Source organism: Ylistrum balloti, unplaced genomic scaffold (genome assembly GCF_031769215.1).
Source record: "Ylistrum balloti isolate Yb309-2 unplaced genomic scaffold, AGI_CSIRO_Ybal_v1 Utg371438, whole genome shotgun sequence".
NCBI lineage: Eukaryota > Metazoa > Mollusca > Bivalvia > Pectinida > Pectinidae > Ylistrum > Ylistrum balloti.
Genome location: NW_026782754.1, coordinates 130,869 through 145,065, shown reverse-complemented (window position 1 = coordinate 145,065; position 14,197 = coordinate 130,869). Strand labels below are relative to the sequence as shown.

The 14,197-nt window shown below is 38.0% G+C and overlaps 1 protein-coding gene across 4 annotated transcripts in view; it reads right to left on the bottom strand.

Annotated features, from left to right (window-relative positions):
- Positions 1-369: 369 nt before the first annotated feature.
- The window catches only part of LOC132562508 (uncharacterized Nudix hydrolase NudL-like), a 38,999-nt gene continuing 25,171 nt past the window's right edge, over positions 370-14,197 (bottom strand). For 3 of the 4 annotated variants that reach the window (XM_060227253.1, XM_060227254.1, XM_060227255.1), the window contains one exon: positions 370-1,565. In XM_060227253.1, the coding sequence (XP_060083236.1) occupies positions 851-1,565 (715 nt within the window). In that variant the 3' untranslated portion in view covers positions 370-850. Of the gene's footprint in view, positions 1,566-4,117; positions 4,940-14,197 lie in introns of those variants that run through there. The other variant, XM_060227252.1, reaches the window with a different exon arrangement.

The window sequence follows — 14,197 nt, the reverse complement described above, 5'->3', positions numbered from 1 at the left end:
ATCACTTAGAGTCATTAATCCTTTATGTTTCTTTTATCAATGCGTCAGCCATTCAATACATTACTCCTGCGAGTTAAAGTCACGATTATAGTGTGTACAGAACCTTGTACATCCTTTATTAGTCTTTAGTCATTGGACGTTGAAGTCGATATTCTCCAAGGACATTAATCCTACGAATCCGTTCTATAGCTATGCCGGGCTGATCATCGTCCTATAAGCATTATATCGACGGTACATGTAATGAGGGAACCGCTTATATGAAAGAGAAATAAATAACATCGCACTGTAATTTTCATGACAAGATAAATCGAGATTCATTCAAACTTTTCGTGACAGGAATGCGTTTCAATCCTATAAAATGGATTTCACTATTTTTGGCTGATTTATTAAATTCATTGTACGTGCAAACAATAATGGGCACTATAAAACATCCCTTGGCAGTAAAAACATGGAGGAGTATTAAAATAATATCATTTAAATGCCATTCTACACGTTTATTTGTGTTGCATGTTCATTATATCAAACAAATCAGGTTACGTGTAGAGCATGTAATTCAGGTGATTTTTTTTCATGCCGCCATTTATATATTTGTTAATGTGACGCTTGACAATCCACTTCAATGAAAATACTGATGTCAAACACTCAAGCGACTCCGATGTACTGTTCATCTGATTATGTAAGGAAAAAACAAATTGGCCTTCGACTTAAAAAGTTAACACAATGCATAATATTTGTCAGAAGATTCCCACTGCAAAATACTGTCTCTTCAGATTATCAGTATATACGTCTTTGTGGTAACATCGGCAGACAGAGGCATTCAATGTTATTGATAGTGTCCTAGGCACACACTTTACAGTTTATTGGGTGTGTCCTTCATCATAGTAAGTCGTTTTAATGTGTCCGACTGGGACAGAGAGGACAGAGAATTTTCCTTTGTGATGAAAAACCCATCCTTCAATTCACGTCTGACATCAGAGGCCAATATCACCATGGCGACCCTCATGGCTACGGTAGCTGTGTAGCCCCAAGTCTTAATAGATTCCTCGTCAATATAGTCTATAAAATGATAAATACAAATGTATCCGCCCTGATATTTAGTCTTAGTCATCGTGTAATCTTCTCTCATGAAGCGCGATAGCGGTAAATCAAAAACCTTCCGAACTTCTTCCACATTGATCTTGGGTACAAAGTCGTTCGGAATAATGGAAGCCACTGGAGTTACCAGCATGTTTTCCCCAGCCAAAGATGGCGGCAAAACAGCCAATACTTGGACATCCTCTGGATTTAACCCAATTTCCTCCTTCGATTCTCGAAGAGCTGTTGTGATTTCATTTTCGTCGGCATCGTCCTGCTTGCCCCCAGGAAATGCCACAAGGCCCGAGTGTGTTCTGAGTCCTGAGGCACGAACTGTTAGAAGCACGTGCCATTCATCATTTTTCCAGAAGAGGGGGATTAGAACGCTCGCCCTGACGATATGTGATGGAACTCTTATCGGCAATGGGTGGATCCTCGTGTCGAATGGACGGAGAATGTTCTCCAGAGACCTCCCGTTTCCAGCCATGTGACTGAAACAACAAAAAAATAAGGTCGAGAACACAAAGTTTCCATACACGAAAATCTGCTTTACTCCAGAGACGTATGGTCTACATGTCACTTCAGTGTTTTTTTATTATGGCCAGAACATTTTTGCTTAGATTGTTCCTGAAATATTGAAAATGGATTGATGAATGAAACTTGACGAGAAACTTATCAAAAATCCCTCTGTATCATGGTCTTTAACGAATGTCTAGTTTCTTGTCTTTTCATTTTCCTAACCCTTTTGTGCCGTCTATATTGAAGCGAATTTTCATCATGTACATATACATACAATCACTGATACTGCTTTAAAATCCCAGCGTGTTAACTTTTATATGATATATTCTGTATCATCGACCTATATTTCTGGGAATGTTCGTCAGATGCCTTCAATTAAAATCCAGGAAATTACATATAAAATCACACTGTGATAGTTCACTTCCAAGATTCATTCAAATATTCGCGACATGTATTGTCTTTCTTTCCTGAATATTTTGACGTCTAAATCTGTATACTGGTATAATGTTAAACAATAAAATGTCCACCATTGTAACATGCGTGTCGTTTTATATTTCTGTATCAGTTACAGGTTTCATCGCTCTGACAGAACTTTCCAATCTGTAGTTGAGCGGGTTTGCTTTTTCTTCCTCATTTATTGTGTGGTGCCTGACAATTAACTTCGAATAACATAGAATTGCTTTTATCTTACTCAATCATTTCAAGAACAGATAGACCCTTCAGGAACATCCTAAAAACGATAGCAACACAGGACACGCTGATAACTGCAGAGTCGTTTCAATTAAAACGTCAAAAATAGGCTGATGTTAGGAGGTAAAGAGGTAAAGGGATTGCGGGTGATAAAGGGTCCTAATTGTGGTGTGGAGAGTGCATGTCGGTCCGTAATTGCGTGATTGATATAAATTCTATCGTAATTGCTGTTTACACACAAAATAACTAAATGAATAATTTAAAGCGTTGAGCACGTTTTCATGATGAAATGTACCGATATATATATGTATGACTGTAACGACCACAAAAATCTACGGTCTGGTATTGTTGTGAGATTTAAGAGAATGTGTGTTGTGTCAAATTGACAGGTGATCTCCTTTATCTTCATCGTGATTTAATGAAATGTATCTCCGATGTACATTTCCCACACGGTAAACAACATCCCGGCAATATTCTTTTTTGATTACATAACAACTTGAAGGATGTGACATTTCCGATGAAACAAAGATATCACTCGAGGTTTTTAAGGGCAATCAATCATCACTTTCTAAAGCGACGTGTGAACTACATGCCGATCTCTTTCAACAGGAGGGGAACGCAAGGTCTTTCACTCCGAAAAACATCGATTGCGCAATGCAACGGTTTCCAGCTGTACCCGGCTTTATCGTGCCTGTCAGTTAAATTACCCTCGCAGTATAAACAGCTCTGGAATCTGCAATATGTTGTAAATTACATTTGCATTTTTTATTTTGATAATATTTGAAGTATCTTAAATACAAACCTTTGATAAATACACCACCATCTTGATTACATATACATCATGAATATCTTAAGCACTCTTACACAATTTCGTATTCGTAATTGGATATCTGATACAAGATTAGGACAATCACTGTAAGATTAAAAGTCCATCGTCAAGTTTTAAGCTGGAAAATTCCTGATATTTTTTTTGGAACACCATGGTTAAACCGCAAGACAACAATGCAGAAATCAACCCTCGACATCTCAACAGGCTGACAAAGGATCAGAAACGGTACTAATGGAATCAGCACATTATCCATGGTTAAAAAAAACAGCATCCTGGTCATATCGAGGGCCCAGAATCTAATGGCTAGACACCTGTCCCGGTCACGTCACTTTTCAACCAAAGGTTAGACACCGGTCCAGGTCAGGTCACTTATCAACCAAAGGCTACACACTGGTCCGGGTCACGTCACCTATTATTCAAAGGTCATACTATCAAATCAATTAAAGGCGAGTAAACGATCATGGTCACATGATCAAATTAATCATAGCCTAGAAAGCGATCCTGGTCACATGATCAAATTAACCAGTCTAGAAAGCGATTCTAGTCACATGATCAACTCAGTCAAGAAAGCGATTATGGTCACATGATCAAATTAATCAGTCTAGAAAGCGATCCTGGTCACATGATCAAATTTACCACAATCTAGTATTAAATCCTGGTTACATCACCATATTGACCATTCTAGAATGCGGTCCTGGTTACATGATCACATTTGATTAATTCTGTCTTGTCATTTCATTAAATCGACCGCAGACATGGTCGGCATCTGAATAATGATATCCAAAAATACTCCAGAAATCTGTTGGTCATAGACGGAATTTACCCGTATCAAGTATAAATGATTTGCTTAAGGTAATACAAGCCCAGTAGAAAGTCTGACTGACATATCTAAGTAATGACTAAATACTATCAATTACATTGCCTCGTCAAATGTAAAGTTGGTTAATCTTTATTTATTACTTCTATATATAGTGTACTCCACATGTGCATAGCTTACATCTAGATTATAAATGACTGCACTGCATACACTGGAAAATTGATATGTATATACATCGAAGGCGTTAAAAAAAACAAAAATACATTATGAAATTACACAAGACGCGATATCAAAGTTTGGAGAGGTTAACTTTATCCAGAACCTGTTGAAGGGGTTGTATGTCAGAAAGAGAGGCCAAGGCCGTATCCTTAGTGATAGCGCCATATCCAGTGACCTCACGCTTCTGGTCAGAACCAAAAACAACCATTGCAATCCTCATGACCATCTGAGCCGTGAAGCCCCACGTCTGTATGGTTTCTCCGTCAACGACATCTGAAAAGTAGTAGGATATCACGACAATTCCTAAGGTTTTGAACTTTCTCATCGTATAATCCTCCTTAAGAAACCTCGAAATCGGGAGACGAAACACTTTTCGAACTTCCTCGGTATTTGTTTTCGGAACAAAGTCCTTCGGAATAACAGCTACAACTGGGGTCACTATGTTATTGGGTCGAACTAAAGCAGGAGGAAGTACACTCACAACTTTCACATCGGTCGGACTTAGACCGATTTCTTCTTCGGATTCCCTTAGAGCTGTCGCGACCTCGTTCTCATCCTTTTGGTCTTGTTTCCCACCTGGAAAGGATACTGCACCTGAATGAGTACGTAGTTTTTCTGATCGAATAGTAAGCAAGACGTGCCACTCGCCATTTTCCCAAAACAACGGAACAAGAACGCTTGCCCTGCTGAAACTAGGTGGTACCTTAAGGGCAGGCAACGGATGTAATCGGATATCATACTGACGAAGTAGGTCCCTTAGTCCAGATTCGGCTTCAGCCTCTGCACACATCCTGATAAACAGAAATGGACCTGTAAACAAGGTCATCACTCATTAAAGGGATACATTTGTGGCTAGTGTTGCACATACATCAGTACATTGAGTAAATGTGACGATTGGCGTACACTTGTATACACTAGGTACTTGAAGAGATGTTTAGTTCGACACATCGACAGGTTGCTTAGACAACCATTTAACAAATTTGAAAAAAAAACCGGTCTAGAAACAGACACCGACAAAAGTAGTAGAAATGTGCTAAGGCGTTTAATTATGGAAAGGTAAACGATAGTTTTCGGAATGGTTGTTAGGGGCATAAGACACTTGTACATACATTGTACATGCTAAGAAAATTCTGCAAAAAGTACACAAGAAGGAGACATTTTACACATGATAAACATGTGTATAGGACACTTGTACACGCGGTAGTTAGGGCGTGTAGGACACTTGTACACACGATAAACACGGTGTGCATAAAACTTGTACATATGCTGGGTGTGATACTTGTACACAGGGTCAACACAAAGGTCACGTGTACAAATGGAAAACCCAGTTTGTAGGACACGTGTACACACGTGTGATACTTGTACACTCGGTAAATACGATGTGTCGGAGACACACGGCAAACATGATTTGCTGCACACTTCTATACAAACTAAACAAGCTTTTAGGTCACTAATTTACAAGTGAACAAAATGTTGGGTGGGACATTTTCACAAGTCTTGTACACAAGATAAATGTTATTATAGCTAAAGCTCGCCATGAAGTAAACAAAATTGAAAGAACAACTGATCTATGTTTAATATATCTATACAGACGTGCTTGTGGATACTTGATGTACTAGACTTCATTATACACGACGATAAACAAAAGTTGATCAGAATTACACGGATGTTCTTGAAACTCTTCTAGAACCACTTTATACCATCCTCAAGTTGGCCGTGTCTGGCTGTCTGGAGTTCTATCAAGTCATCTCACATACGGTTTCCTACTTGGATAACCTATTAGTTTAAGAAATGGCAGTGTTATTGCATGTCGTGGATTCCCGTCAGATACATCACAAGCAGGAATGTTATTGACATTTCTCAGTTTCTCATTTGATATATAAAACTTGTGTAATATCGTGTCGTCTTTACTCTCTCGGGTGTATACTTACTAATCGATATGATCACAAACCCTATCGTGTACAGCATATTAAAAGTGCATGTTGTATGTAACTCACAAAGGGTGAGAAAGTTTCCAGACTTAGACATATATTTATCACAAAAGAAATTGTTAGATAAACATCACTTGGCCCGTAATTTCTCTTGAAGATAGTAAAGCATTTATCCTATATAATTATATCTATTGAATAATTATCTTTTTAATAAAACATGTTTACTTCTTTCTCAGGAGATAATCGTTCTGACAATCTCTGTAATATATGTGAATGTCTGACATAGAAGGAACGGTCACAATCTGTAACGTATATAAGGGTAGATATTGCACTACTGTTTATTTCATTTCCATGCAATTTACAGGTTCTAATTGTAAAGCATGACGCGAACTGATTAAAGCGGCTGACGAGTGAAGATTTCGCCAAAAACACGATTCTACATTTCATGACAGGTACCCCTATAGCATTGTATCGAAAATCCTACATGGTTCGGTAAATAATATTGAAATATTGTACGAACAAGATTTGTTTGTATATAACTCCATGATTGATGGAACTTGAGAGTTTGTTACCAGGATAAAATACACAGCGCACAGTTAGGTCTGTCTCTCATATACTTTATGGTATAATATTTTCTGACATACAAGAAACATACATATGTAAAAACAGACCGTAGTTACAGTATCACGTATCAGACATTTCAAACCAGATGCAAAGCTTGTTTGCGGAACAAAATTGTTGCATGCCGTGCAACTCTCCGTCTGACTGATTTGGCATCGACGAGCAGACGACACCTGCGAAACTCGAACTCTCAGGGTTTTAACATGATCCATCTTTGAATTCAAAACAAAAGGTTAAAATTCCTGAAACAGATAGTATCGGAGTTATAAAGTATCAATGACGTTTTCAAAAATAAAACGTCAGCTGGCATTCTTTACTAAACAAAATACAATATACCAACACAATTGTTACCGGTGATGTTTCATTTCGTTACGACAGTATTGTGTAGGTGAACAACTCGTAAGTATCAAGTAACATTTCGCTCCGAAAAAAACCCCGACAAAATATTAGTATTTGTGACCAAGAGTACATCGAAATTACCTCCAGTGGACATTGATCGGTTTCATATTTTGAGTGGAGCAGATCGAAAGTCGGATTGACAGGCAGAAAAACGTCGGGAATTGATCCTCAACTGAATGTACACACCCGCCTGATGGGATGTAGGACAGCAATATGGGTGGTGTGGAGACTTGACAGATCTATACATGGGGTCGAATTATGATACAGAAATTGTGTTCAAAATATTTAACTTTCATTTTCCTCCTAAATTTGACTCATTTGTTTTAGATAAGTTCAAATAGCTTATATGACTTAGCCTTTCGCATTCCGAAATATCCAGGCCAATTCCATCAAGTCTCGGAAGAAAATCCCACGCAATGATGTGGATAGATATTAACGTAAAGAGCATTCCGTAAAGGCGTCATTATATCCTATATATAGATATATACATTGTTATAATGCCACCATGAATCATATTCGGTCGCTAATTGACAATTAGAAAATACATTTATACTCGGGGTATGGCTTTAAACACTGCCAATGTCATAAATATTTGTTGAATTTGTGCCGAGTCGCATTCTAAAACGCGAATAGCATTGTATTGGCGTATGGGTTCGTTTAAAAGTCACCGATCAAAATAGCACTGGGTCATCATCGATTTAAAATAAAAATTGTCGTCGTCAGGTTTTATTTGCCGTTATTATGTGGTTTCCGGTGCCTTGATGACAACAGAAAGCCAATTTCCCTACCGCCGATTGTAACACTTTTGATCCCAAGTCTGCAGGAACAAGAACAGGTCATGTAGTCACAATGATTCCCCTGTCGAACGGAATTGATGGATGGAAATGAGAGTCTGGAATTACAAATCAATTGCTAACACAAATGTATGTGATGGAGGCTCCTGCGGAAAAGCAAGGTGGCACATCGAGTGATAATGGTGAACACGGGGTTTTTAACCAGACAAATACGTCAATTTGCTTGAATAAAAACACACATTCACGCGCACACGAACGCACACTCATACACACACAAACCCTCACACACACACACACACACACGCACGCACGCACGCACGCACACACGCACGCACACACACACACACACACACACACACACACACACAGTCCTGTTTGTAAGTTCCTGTGTTTCAACAAGTATCATTCCGGAAGTCGAATAAAAACACGTGGTCTGCAAATAATTTATTCCGAGTTTAAACGACAATTTCTTACAGAGTATATACTCGACTTTACAAGAACTCTTACAATGTTATCATCTAAAGCTGCAAAATGTCATTAAGTATGACATAGACATATATACATATATATGAACCTCCTTTAGATTATTTGTGTCTATTCTGAACTGGAAACTGCCACAAACAATTTATGTAATAGACCACTGTTATGTATTATCTAAGCATTAGAGTATCCTAGACGCGTTCATCCGACAGACAAAATACTTAGTATAATTCTCGAGACACACTAGAGTGGTAAATTTTATAATCTGTGTGAAATTTGTACACTAATCCTGTTGTTATCTCTTCGATAACAGTGTACATACGTTTATCTGAATATCTCTAGTTTCCCTAAAAGTACGTGACAAGTTCAAGGTTTACAGGTAAAAACCACAGTGAAACAAATTACTCGTGTCATCTTTCCCTGTACAGGGAAGACGTAAACAACGTATGACATGTTGAGGCTCTAAAAGGAGCACCGGAAGTGATCTTATTCGAAATTCTCTCGTAATTAGGTATTTTCTCTCCGTCTGTGAAACATATCATGGCGAAATCGGTGTCCTGCACGTGCCATCAGCGATAGTAAAACGTTCATGCAGAGAGTACAAGTAATCATTTCTTTCACAGATAAAATTAACATAACGGTAATATTGACCGCCATAGATTTTGCTATAGCTCCGCTTTTATCTTCAAAGGGCTGATATCCATCGGTCAGATTTTTATGGCTAAAACCACTGAAACAGCTTTAAAGGAGCTTTTTTAAAGAGATGATCTCAGTTTTGATAACGGAACTCTTGGAATTCGAGACGGGGTCTGCGGTGGCCGATCGGTCTAGGCGCCCGACCGTCTTCGACACTAGTCCTCCATCTCTGGATCGTGGGTTCCAGGCCTCCGTCGGGCAATCGCTAGGTACAAGCCACAAGTCGGTGTTTTTTTCTTTGGGAACTCCGGCTTTCCTCTACCATAAACAACACTAAACAATAAACTTTGAGCTCGAAAAAGCGGAAGTGGCGTAATCGTTTATTCTCCGTATAAATTCAACACCAATCTCAGCAAATTATATGTACTTGTCTTCTTCATATGATTACGATGCAACAATAATCAACTGAACCCTGTTGTGGTAGTTGCGTGTTCCTTTTACCCTCACGGAAACAACGCACTTAGTGATCAACGACTTAACGGCTTCATCGGGACACTTTAATTCGTTATCATAAAAAAGAAACACAGAGAAAAAAACACAATATTTTACCGTTTATTGAAGCGACTGCGGAAATCTTGACGATCATGACCGTTTTTCCCCACGAATGTAACTTGTGAGAAATATTGATTTTCGTTTCTAAAGAATTAACTAGTGTTTTGCTGCAGACAGGCAGCGCAATCCGTTACCGTCTACTGCCGCCTCTTGTCCATCCGTACACGAAGCTCCTCAGAGCATACATCAGACAGCTGTAATGGGTATCACAGCACGTTACCACCACAACGTGTAAATCATGGCACCAATTGTCTACTTGGACCTGCCACAGTTACTCTCTGTTTTAGCTATACCGTTAACGTTTAACGTGTTCTATAGAATAACGCAAAGATGTTGTGTAACGGGCGATTACGTGAGCACGTCGTCTCTGTAATGTACACAAAACCCAATCGATGACTATACATCTTGAAATCACGTGACATTTTTTTCCTCATTTTATACAGCACCAAAGAGACAACTTTGGCAAAGTCATTGGCTATGACTTCATATTGTGTGGGCTACAACAGCCTGACTAATGTCCGTAAAATTCGGCTGGGGACCGAAATAATCTTTTCCTAAATCCGAAAAACTGACGCCATTGATATTGGGATGATCCGAGACAGTGTGGAAAGGTAGTTACCAGCTTAGAGCTCTTCGAGTGAGAAGCAAGCTGTTTGTAAATAACATGTCTTATTGAATTTTACAAATTATATTGTAAACAAGTATTAGTTGTGTACCATAATTCTTCTAATAAATCAAAACGAGACACTGTGATCCAGAGGCCCACCCAAGGAGCTGTGATATATTCTAGTCATCGTGTTCCTTCATGCTCTACGCACTTAAAGTCTTTTTCCTTTTGAACTGTCCAATGAATTACTTCATATTGTAGATATTAAGAATTCATCATGATGCAGCCAATTTCATATATTTAAGATAAACACCTGGTAGAAGGCATTTTTAGAAACATTCTCTAAAAAATGTCGTTTAGAAAGTTCCATTTAAAGTGCACCAACCACTTAATCTATGTTAATGTAAAGCTTACTCATACACCTGCATGCATATACATATATTACATCGCTTATCCAAATCTCTTAATGCCTATTGCATTTGCCTACCTGTGGATAACATTTAGATCACGTGACATTAGATATACGTACTTCGAACGTTTTATACGTTGATATAAGATACTGTAAATCATATCTCTGTTTCGATCAGTTTAAAGACTCTAATTATCATGAAATTGAATAACGCATATAATTTTTGATTTCTTAACGGTTTCTACTGATCGAATGGTCAATGATATTTGTGCTGTTAAAATGAAGATCCACATGTATATAATCTGTCGTCCCACTGCATTTATAGCTACTTATTGGATAGATATAACGGATTTTCAAAAGCAGTAGTAAAACCAGAAAGGAATGTCTGTAAGATATGATGACCTCACTTCCATGCATATACCTGTAAGCATTATTGTTTGACGAATTTGCAGATGTTGGCAAATCTTTGATCCTTTACCCTTGACCGATGCAAATCATGATGTGATGCTACTATGTGGGTAAATATAAACAAAATCTATTGCTAAGTGCACATAAAACCAACACTACAACTTAATGGCTATGTCTTTTTACGCCGTGTAAAAGAACCCTTCGAGACACCATGCACTAAAGTACACCTTTGAAACCGCCATCAACGGTATCGTGCATGACGATCTGATTGGTTTATATTACGGAGTTCACCATTCGTGACCTCTTATGAATAATGAGAAGTTTATCACTTTTGATTACGAATGACTAGAGAAGACAACAAAATTTCTGCTTCAATGCGTTTAATTGTTGATATTGTTTCAGTAAAAGTGTTTTGTTCTCTTTCAAAATAACAAACAACGTACTGGCCCGGTTTGAGGTTTTTTCTTCATGCTGGTGTTCCATGTAACAAATGAAAATTACTGTACTGAAATTCCTTATCTATTCCAGCAGAGGAGTATATCTTATGAATGGGATTATTGTAACAAAATCCTTATAAACATGGTATCCATTATTGTAGAAATATAAATACTAGATAAAAAGACATCCAAGTGAACTTAATTGTTTCAGTGTACTTACTTAATAATATAAAAGACATTGTTTTAGTGTACTTACTCAATGATATAAAAGTGAACTTAATTGTTTAAGTGTACTTACTCAATAATATAAAAGACATCCAAGTGAACTTAATTGTTTAAGTGTACTTACTCAATAATATAAATGACATCGAAGTGAACTTAATTGTTTTAGTGTACTTACTCAATGATATAAATGACATCGAAGTGAACTTAATTGTTTTAGTGTACTTACTCAATGATATAAATGACATCGAAGTGAACTTAATTGTTTCAGTGTACTTACTTAATAATATAAAAGACATCGAAGTGAAATATTCTTAATCGTTTATTTTAGTGTATTTACTCAATAAGGATGTTCTCAATGTTCTTCTAAAATTATGAAATATATGGAAAATTTCTTGAATTATTGGGCTAGTGCAACTAACCATCTAGATTTTGACATTTCTTTCGATCACATTGGACTTTCCTCAGACGACTCCTAGGTTTCAAAATTTAGGTCGTTAGCATCAGTGGTGAGTCGTTAGTTTTGGTAATCTTAGATGTTAATTAATTTTCATGATACATAATATCATACACATATCTGATATGACAATAAATTAAAAACAGCGATGTCACAGCATTTAAAATACTATCTAAAAAGTACTTGATCCCAACTGCAAGGAACGATAACTCCTGATAAATAAATTATGAATAACAGGTAAAACGTTATAACATGACAATAAGTTTCAAATCACAACTTCGACGTATACATATCATCAAGGACTATATCTAGAAAATTGTCAGGCTTTCCGAAGGTATCGTTTTTAGTGGTCCAAACACCGTCCAAAAACTCCAATCGATTGTTCGCCTGGTATGCGACTAAGGCTACCCTCATACAATACATAGCAGTGAAGCCAAATGTGACAACCGTGTCACCGTTATATTCATCCCCGAAATAATAAACGCATACTGTTTTACCGTGAAATGGCAACTTATGTGTTGCAAAGTCGGATTTTAAAAATCTACTGAGTGGCAAATCAAATACTTTTTCTACTTCGTCAATATTAATATTGGGCACAAAATCAGAAGGTATAACGCCGAGGACCGGAGTTACGACAATTTTGTGAGTCACATAAGAAGGTGGAAAGACGGCAACTATTCGGACATCCTCGGGTCTTAGCCCAATTTCTTCTTCTGCCTCTCGTAGAGCGGCGGCGATTTCGTCTGCGTCGACCTTGTCCTGTTTTCCACCCGGGAAAGCGACGTTTCCAGAATGGGAGCGCAGGTGGGCAGCCCGTTGTGTGAGTAGGACCCGCCACTCCCCATTTCTTGGAAACAGAGGCACGAGGACACTGGCCTTTTCAAAATCTGGGGGCACTGTTGTTCGGCCAGTAGACCGGCGTGTGTCGAATGGTCTAAACCGATCCATCAGTTCGCTCTCAGTTAACATGGTATCTAAAAGTCAAACAGAAAAAGTCGTCTTACGTGTAAGGAAGGGATAAAATTAAGATTGTTGATTCGATTATTGCGCAGTTACAAAATCTACAGCAAACACTGTGTACGTAATTGCTAAACGTGCAGATATAGTGAAAGCCCTGTAGGTAGGGCGAAAGAACCGTGTCTGACGTCCCTATTGCGTGATCGTAAGGCTAGAGGCGACTTCCTCTGAGATCTCTGATGGTCAGCTCTATATGAGAGTTGTCTAGTCCGCTGTCAGTATAATGGAATAGCTGATTCAATGTCTTTGATCCTTTCACCCAAAGACACTGGCTTCATATTACTAAGGTTTCGAGGACAAAACCTCAAACATATTCAATCAACAATTTCATCATTTACTCAATATTAATCTATGACGTTAGATTTACTTAACATAGCTACGTGTTGTTTAGTAAAATAATGTGTGGGGTCGGGTGGCGTAGTGGTAGCGCACTCAACTTTCACCCGAGACGTCTGGGTTTAGATTTGCCAAACGGACGCGAAAAAGTTCCACCCAGTGTACTTCCTTTTTTTCCTACGGTAAAACCTCTCTCACGCATCCATCTATCCGGCCACACATGAGTGATTTTTTATATTAAGTAATTAACTTACTTCACAATCGTTGTAATCAAAACAAAATAGTTTATTTTAAACCTACATTGCAAAGTCACGTAACACTACGTCAAAGGTGTTCAATAATACATTTAAGGAGCATTGCTTTAATCCATTTTGATAAACTAACTTAGTTTTATCAATTAGGTACGTTTTTGTATATTTTCGATTTTCACAAATTTCAACTTTAAGTTCATAACATATTGTATCAGTATTCAGCAGAATTATCAGATATTTCGCATTATCAAGGAGGACCATTATTTACAACAAACACATCATACCTGGGGTGGGGGTGGAGGGGGGAGTTGGGGAGGGGACATTTCACGCTGTGAAGACAGACCAGGACATTGTTTTTTTTCTTAGATTATAAGAGAAGTTAAAAAAAGTGCGTCCTTCTACAATACAATTAGCACAGGAGGGACTAGTTGC